Source organism: Eurypyga helias, unplaced genomic scaffold, assembly GCF_000690775.1.
Source record: "Eurypyga helias isolate BGI_N326 unplaced genomic scaffold, ASM69077v1 scaffold42766, whole genome shotgun sequence".
Taxonomy (NCBI): Eukaryota; Metazoa; Chordata; class Aves; order Eurypygiformes; family Eurypygidae; genus Eurypyga; species Eurypyga helias.
The window spans coordinates 4,879-12,695 of NW_010258080.1; the positions used below are offsets into that span (position 1 = coordinate 4,879).

At 51.4% G+C, this 7,817-nt stretch overlaps 2 protein-coding genes across 2 annotated transcripts in view; both read right to left on the reverse strand.

Annotated features, from left to right (window-relative positions):
- Positions 1–61: 61 nt before the first annotated feature.
- Positions 62–1,039, reverse strand: GPR171 (G protein-coupled receptor 171). Its single transcript, XM_010154235.1, is given in 1 exon segment — positions 62–1,039. A coding segment is annotated over 1 exon segment (978 nt).
- Positions 1,040–6,922: 5,883 nt separating this feature from the next.
- P2RY14 (purinergic receptor P2Y, G-protein coupled, 14) overlaps positions 6,923–7,817 on the reverse strand; it is a 999-nt gene continuing 104 nt past the window's right edge. Inside the window, exon 1 of the mRNA XM_010154234.1 lies at positions 6,923–7,817. This exon is cut by the window's right edge and continues 104 nt beyond it. Coding sequence (XP_010152536.1) covers positions 6,923–7,817 — 895 coding nt within the window.

Consider the following 7,817-nt stretch of genomic DNA (forward strand, 5'->3'; position numbering starts at 1 on the left):
TCCCTGCTGCACGATGGCCGTCCGCACTGCGGTGTGGCACGCTTTCCAACGTGTTTCGGGATCACAGCCTTTGCATCCGCGCTCCGCTTCCACGTTGTGCCCCTGTGTCTGTGAGAGCCCTCGCCTACTTGGGTGCTGCGAAGGCCTCGGTAAACTTCAGTCGGAATGATTTGGAGAGGTGGTAGTACAGAATAGGGTCGAAGCAGAGGTTTGACACTGCGAACAGCAAGGTACATTCCTTGGCCTTGAAGAAGGCCTGTTTCAGGGAGCAGCTGGTGATGGTGTCGCTTTGGCTCAGGGTGTAGGGGATGCGGACGATGTGGTACGGGACGAAGCACAGCAGGTAGCTGGCTGTCACGAGCAGTATGCTGATGAGGGCTTTCTTCACGGCTGCGTAGCTCTCGCTGTACTTGTTTCGGTAGAGTTGCCTAACGACGAGGAAATTGGAAATCAGTATCACGGCCGAGAAATTCAGGAATATTGCTGTGCATATGAAATTAGTGAACACGTGCCAGTCTCTTCCGAATTTTGTTTTGAAATCGATGCATCCTGCTCCAGGGCTTTCTTCGATGGTTTTTATTGGAATAGCCATGTTGGGCACTGTTATGAGGAGAACCGTCACCCATATGACTGCAGACAGCATCTTGGCAAATCCAGGCTCTTGAACGCGGTAGATCTTACAGCCGTGCATTAGCTGAAGGCAACGGTCCATGCTCACAAATCCCAAGAATATGATTGATAAATACATGTTCAGGTAGATGAAGCAGGCTGTGACTTGACAGTGGAAGATTCTCAGTTTCCAGGACGCGACTCCTAGGTCGACAATAATCTTCACTGGCAACGCCAAAGTCAACAAGAAATCCGCCGTCAAGAGGTTGATTAGGTAGATGCTCATACACTTGTGTTTCTGATCTTCCCGTGTGAATGCCCACAGTGCAAAACAGCCTCCGATAAATCCCATGAGGAAAATCAAGTAGTAAAAATAGGTAAAAGGTTCCATTTCTTGAACGATGTGGCATTGTGAAACGTTGCTTGACATTGTAAACTGGATTTTGCTGCCGGGAGGTCCCAAGCACCTACAGAAAGAACCGAGAAGACGTCAGTGACATCAGCTTTTCCTGAGCAATCGTCTTAGTTCTCTGGAAGTTCAGTTTTTAGTGATTTCATGGCAAAATGCAATTGGAAAGAAATGCTTTTCTCTCTCTCCATGCTGCTCCACAGACACTCACGAGGGCTTTGTCGTGTCGAAGCGTTTGGAAATGCATTAGGGCTTGTTCTTGGAAGGGTGTAGACTTCGGAGAAACCTTCCCACTAGAGCAGTCCTGAGCGAGTGGTTTAACACCGCCCACCCCAACCAACCAAAATACCCAAGAGAAGGGTTTTGAAGCTGCTGGAGACTAAGCATCTGGTTAACGACGGTCATACTGAAACTTCACAACTTGAGAAGAATTGAACTGTGCCTAAAAAAAGGGTAATATTTGTAGTGGTCTTGGTCTGTAAAAATGTATTGGGAGTTTGGGAGTTCATACGCTGTCGAAGCAATACATGAGACGTCTGGTAGTGGGCAAGTAGTGCCAATCAGTCCTAAGTTTCTGCAAACTCCTCTCTTCCTGCATGAACAGAGGGTAAATTAATTGCATATTTTTATGAAGCCTTTAGAAAAAAGCACATTTTGAAGGAAGCAGCCATTAAATAATGTTGCTCACTTCCTTTTTAGGCTTCACTAGAAATTACAGGGAAGAAAAGTACAAAATGTGGGTCTTACTTTAGCTAAGTATGCTACCCGGTGAGTGCGGGGTGGCTGGTTGGTTTGCTGCTGTCAGACTGCAGTGGGAAGGAGGCACGTTCACTAGAGTTTCTTGGAATGAAACGCAGTGTATTTGCAGTCTGATGCCATCCAAGATGAACACTTCTATTTCGTTTCCTAACTGTAATATAGAATGTAAGAGAACGACTGCATTTGCCCGTTTGTTTTCTGCTGTAAAACATGTACCGTAGTTTGGAAACCACGACGACTGCAGATGCTCCGGTGAGTTAGAATGCGGGTTGTTTCCTGCCCTTGGCTTGGGGGAGGTGGGCTCTGGGCCTGAAAGCCTGGCACCGAGTCGCATTAAGCCTGGGTGGGTGCAGCGTAGGTGAGGAGCACCCGGAGCTGCCGGCCGCGCTGCCATGGCCCTGGGGCGAGGGGTTCTGGCTGGGGCAGGGTGAAGCCCCGCTCGAACCCCGGGGGGCAAAGAGGCAGCCCGGCACAGCGAGCCCCGAAATCCGGGTGGGACCAGGGCTTCCCAGGGTACAGCACGGCTGGTCGCCGCGTACTTGAGCCCGGCTTTGTGTGCCTTAGGCGCGGCTGAGGTTTCGGGCTGTGTCTTTACGCGGCTTTGGGTAGGCTGGGGCGAAGAGGAAAGAGCACGTACCTGTCTGGGTGGTCTCTCTCGGGGGGCTGCGAGGGTCTGCGTCCCGGCGACTGCTCTCGCAGCAGTCCCACGGCACGTTGATCTTCTCCCCTGGCTGCGTCTGCTGGCGTTCGAAATGTGTCTGTGGTTTTCCGTGCGCCGACTGACGCAGTTAAACCCGGCGTTCGCGTAGCCGAGCCACGTGGAAGGTGTCAGCACCACGTACAAGGTGGAGGTGACAGAAAACTGTGCATGTTTAGGGAACAGCCCAGCGGGACTGCTCGTTCCTGACCCCCTGCATACGCCTGACACGGAAAATCTGTAGGGAGTCAGGGATGTGCAGTGCAGTTGGCCTTCATGCAGTATAATATTCCTGCAGGGAATTCCCTTTTTTGCTTGGGTTGCAGCAGGATTTGCAGGTTTAAGGGCACTTGGGGGTTCTACTGGTAGCAGTTACAGTTCTCAGCCTGTGGACATCTGCCAAGCACTGTGAAAAGTGACGAGGACACATTAGGGATGTAGTGAAATGTTTGGAGTTAAGCTTTTTGCAATGTTTTAATTCTTTAACGAGCAGGAGAACGTGTCTAACGCCAGGCCGGGGGCTGAGGCAGTGGCAGCGATACCGAAACCCCAGCACTTGGTTGTAGTAGAGAATCCACAGGAATTTACAAATCACGTACCAGAGCTTTGTGAAGAAACAAGTGAAGAATGTCTGGTTTTAAGTTTAGTCATAAGCTTAAAGTTCAGACCATATTTGTCGAAATGTTTGCAGAGCTTCATGGTCTGGGATGATCCTGCGTTCGGTTTTGAGCAAACACGGGCTGGTTTAGTGGGGTTGTGCTCATCGAGCCAAACTGATCTTTCCATACTCGTGTTCTCCTTCGCTGTTAAACGTGCCGTGTAGCATTCAGCCAGTTTGCTCCGTGTGGGTGTGCTGGCGTCTGCCCTGCTCTGTGGAGCCGGTTCACAGCTCAGAAAACTTCCCCGGGTCTAAAAAGACAAGGTGGTGGTGAGGCAAACCTGTACTGGGAAATGGTCTGTGCTGCCTGCGGAAGCTTCGGGAGGAGAAGGGACGTGAGAACGCGAGTCTGCTGAATCACTGCGGCTCAGAGCCATCCTCTTCCCCGTCGGTGTCTGGTTCAAAAGGCCGGTCGAGTTCATGAATTAGAGGTGCAGATGGCAGATTTTGCTGTAAAGTTGCAGAATGCTTCTCATCATAAACCCCTGGGTCTGGTGGTCTAAACTTTGCTGAGGTTTAGGCTTTTGATGTGAGGTTCTCCACGATGCACGCCTGCCTAGGGTCACTCCTGGGATGGGGGGTGATGCCAGGAAGGGAAGGGCTGCTGGTGGGAATTCGGCCAAAATGATTAAAGGTTTTCTGCGAACAGAGCTAAATAACATCTAAACCTTAAAAAACCAGCCCTACGTCTGATGACCTTTAAAAGAACATCAGGAGCCTCATGTTTTGAATTGGACACCCCAAAGATGCGTGTGGGTGGCCCTTGTGTCAGGATCACTTCTGATCACCTCAAAGCACCCCATCACACCCCCTGCCATGGGCAGGGACACCTTCCACCAGCCCAGGTTGCTCCCAGCCTCATCCAGCCTGGCCTTGGGCACTCCCAGGGATGGGGCATCCACAGCTTCTCTGGGAACCTGTCCCAGTGCTCCCACCCTCTATGGGAAGAATTCCTTCCTGATATCTAAAATCCCTCTCCATGTGTTGCATGCTCATTTGGAGAAGGGTTTCACGCCCAGAAAGCTTCCAGAGGCTGGCTGGAGCTCTGCTGTTGGCAGGCACACCCTCGGCTGCAGCAGTGTTCCAGCCGCACTGGCTCGGAGCAGGGAGCAGTGCCCCGGAAGGGCTCCGGCGTCTCGGGGGGAGTGAGCTGGGACTGGCGCTGGGAGGCTCCGGGAGGCCGGGGGATGCAGAGGTGGGAGAAGGGAAGGGTGTGAGAGCCGCTCCTTGCTGTGCGTTACAGAAACGAGGCGTGTGGGCACCGCGCGCCCGTGCTCTCGCCCCGTGAAGACGGCAGGAGGAAGAGCTGCAGCTGAGCCCTGGGTCGCCGTGGAAGGGGAACCTTGTGCAGCTCCGGGTTACCCCTAACTTTCACCGCAGGGGTTTTAGGGAAGTTCCCCCAGGTGGGGGGCTGGCAAGGCAAGAGCTGGGTGCGACCGCATGACTGCCGCGTGTCGGAGGAGCTGCCTGGGTCACCTGGGGTGGGATGTGCTGGGCAAGGGCGAGCTGCGACAGGATTAACTTGCCCACTCAGAGAAAAATTGGCCCCGTCCCTTGGTTTCGGAGCGGTGTTGTGTGCCAGCTGTCGCACGCGGTGGCAGATGGCGGTGGGCTCGGGGGTCGCTGAGCCGTGCTCTGGTCGTGAAGCTGTTGGAATACTGTTTTCAAAGCGAACCAAAAGCTAGGCATGCAGTGTCACCTCTGGAAGCGTGTTGGGCAGCATCCTTTCCCCTCAGCGCCCGTACAGAGATGGTTGTTCTGATAGAGTAATCGGGTGGGGTGAGGAATCAATTTTACAGCATAAATAATTTTTTCAAAGCTTGCAAAGTCATTAAAAAGTCATACAAGCACACACTGTGGAAGGGTTTTCCCCTCTCCACTCCAGCGTGCTTTCACAGCCGCAGTGAGTTAGATTTACGGAGGCAGATACCGAGCCGTGCTGTGTAAGGAACTAAATGTTTTTGCCATAAATGACAAAAAATCTCCCACGAAGCAGCCGATTCCCCTCCCCAGCAGGCTGGTTCCCTTGCTGGGGGGGAAGAGCCTGCAAAGCCTCAGTTTGACAAGACTTGGGGAGCTCTGAAAGAGCCACATAAATAATCCTTTATGTATTTTCCGTAAAAACCGCTACCAAAATGCAGCCTCCTCTGGTCCCAAAGGGCTGGCTGGGGATCGCCCAGCCCCGGCAGCCAGATGAGGGTCCAGGCTGCTGGCTGCACGGGGGGTTTGGGGTGGGACGGGGGGTAAATGGAGCTCGGTATGCTCCCCGAGCGCGTGTCTGACTCGGCCTGTGGCCGGCCCTTCGGGTGGGATCCAGCCCTGTGTGGTGGGAGCACCGTGACTGCGGATGGGTGCTGGCACTGAGAGCAGTTGCCCGCAGCCTGGCAGCAGGATCAAAGGCCGTGTGTTTAGAAATCTCTCACCCTGAGCGATGGTCCGTTAGGGCTGAAAGGAAACGCGGTGGCAGAAGGGTGAAGGGCGGGTTGTTTGTGTGTTCTGTTCCTGTGTCTTTGTGAAGTAAAACAAAAGCCTTTGGCTTCCAGAGCTGCTGCCCAAAGGCGTTTGTGGGTGCTTTATGCACGGGGGTGTCTTCCCTGTACAGTGATAAAATCAGTCAAAAAAAAAAAAGCTGCTCTGAAAAATAGAGTTGGAAAAGGTTGTATTTATGTACAGGCGGTTGGTGGCGGTCAGCTACCTTTGTACAGCGAGAAATGTTTATCATCATGCCAGAAGCATGGGAAACCCAACAAACCGTTCTCTCTGGGTTTAAATACACCCCGGAGCCTGCTGACAGCCCTGCGTGTGTGAGCTGTCGGCTCCTCGGCTGTTCTTGCCTCCTCCTGCCGCAGCAGCAGGTACTGAGCTCTGTCAGTTCGGTACCACTGTTTTTCCTGTAAACCAAGTTATTTCACCAGAGTCCTGCGGGCTGTGGTGCCGCGTAACTGCCACTGAGGTTACAGAAGGGTCCTCTTGAAACACTGGCTGCTCTTGAGCATCACAGTTTATGGAAATGTTCTGACGTTTGATGCCAAAGTCAACAACAGGTGATAAATAGTGGTGTTTAATTCCTCATTTTATAGAATGTTTCCCATAAAACAGATATATATAGGTTTTCTTAGCTTTACCGAGGGTTTTTCAGGCTCTGTGCAGGTCTTTGAGGTTTGGATGTGTATTTTTTCCTTTCTTTTTTCTTTCCTTACTTTTCCCCCCCCAGTTGTTGGCATCGGGTCCCTCCTTAGGCTGCAGGTTGCCCTCAGCCCTGTGCTCTGCGACTGGTCAGTACATGAGGAGCTTCCCCTCGGGGTCTCTGGCCTGTGCAATGGGCTGGTGGTGGCCAAGGCCGGGGGCTTGAGCTGAACTTCCTCTCGTGGCTCCGAGGGGTGTTCTCCAGCCGAGGTGGAGCGGTCGGTTGTTCCCAGGCCCGTCGGGTCTGATCGTGTGTCGTGCCCGGCGTGGTGAGAAGCAGCAGCAAGTCGGTGGGGTTATTGGGTCTGCTGGGTGCCCCTTTCGGAGAACCTGGCCCGGAGCTCTGGAATGTGGGGTTCCAGTTACTCCTCTAGTTTTCTGAGATCCAGGTGGCCATGTCATGCCGTAACGCAGTCATGGCATCAGCTGAAACTGCACGTAGCAAATACTGGCAACACGCAGTAATGCTTTTATACAGAGGAACACCACGTGGTATTTTGTGCTGAAACCCTGGGTTTTTTGGTGTTTCTCTTCCGCGGAGTTTCTTGGAGACATCTGCATCCCTGAATAACTTTGAAACGTGCACTGTTTTACGGACCTGAACCTATAGGATGTTTATACTTTCCCGAAGCGTATTTGATCTTCTGGATTTGGAAATCTCAACCTCGCCTGAAGTTTTCGGCTTGAGATGCAGCTTTTGGTACAGCTTTTCTTTGAAGGGTAGGCAGAGGAAGAAATAAATAATGGGGTCAAGGCACACGTTGGCAGCAGACAGCACAAGAGTGAACTCCTTGGCGTAGAAGAGGGACTTCTTGGCCTGGCAGTTGAACTGTGAGCTGGTTTGACTTAGGGTGTATGGTATTCTGCAGAGGTGGTAGGGTACAAAGCAGATGACAAACACAAACATGATACTGAATATATTGCGGCTGGTTTTCCTCTTGGTCACATCTGAGTTCCTTCTGAATTTTTTGTAAGAGCTATATATTTTTTTTGAGATAGAGGTGTAACAAATGATTAGCACAAGAAAAACAACCCAGAAAATCCCCGTGCAAATATAACTTGATGCCTTGTGCCACTGTCTGCCGAGCTCGCTTTTAAGACCTATACATTTTCTGGAATAATTTTCTTCAGATATTTCGGTAGTTAAAATCATATTTGGTAATGATATAAGCATTAACAATAACCATATGATTATAGAGACCACCTTACTGTAGTTAACTGTGTGAACAAAGGAGGTGAACAATGGCTTTACAATCTTGTAGTATCTGTCAAAACCTATGAGGCCAAAAAATGTTATCCCGATATACATGTTTGCATAAAAAACAACAGCCGAGTATCTGCACACGAATGTGCTGAGCTGGGGGGGACCAATTTCTGAGTCGGCGACAATTTTGAACGGGAATGTCAAGCTCATGAGGAGGTCGGCAACAACAATGTTCTTGAGATAGACAATGAAACTCTTTTCGCTGGGAACGTACAGGAAGAGCCACGCCGCCACA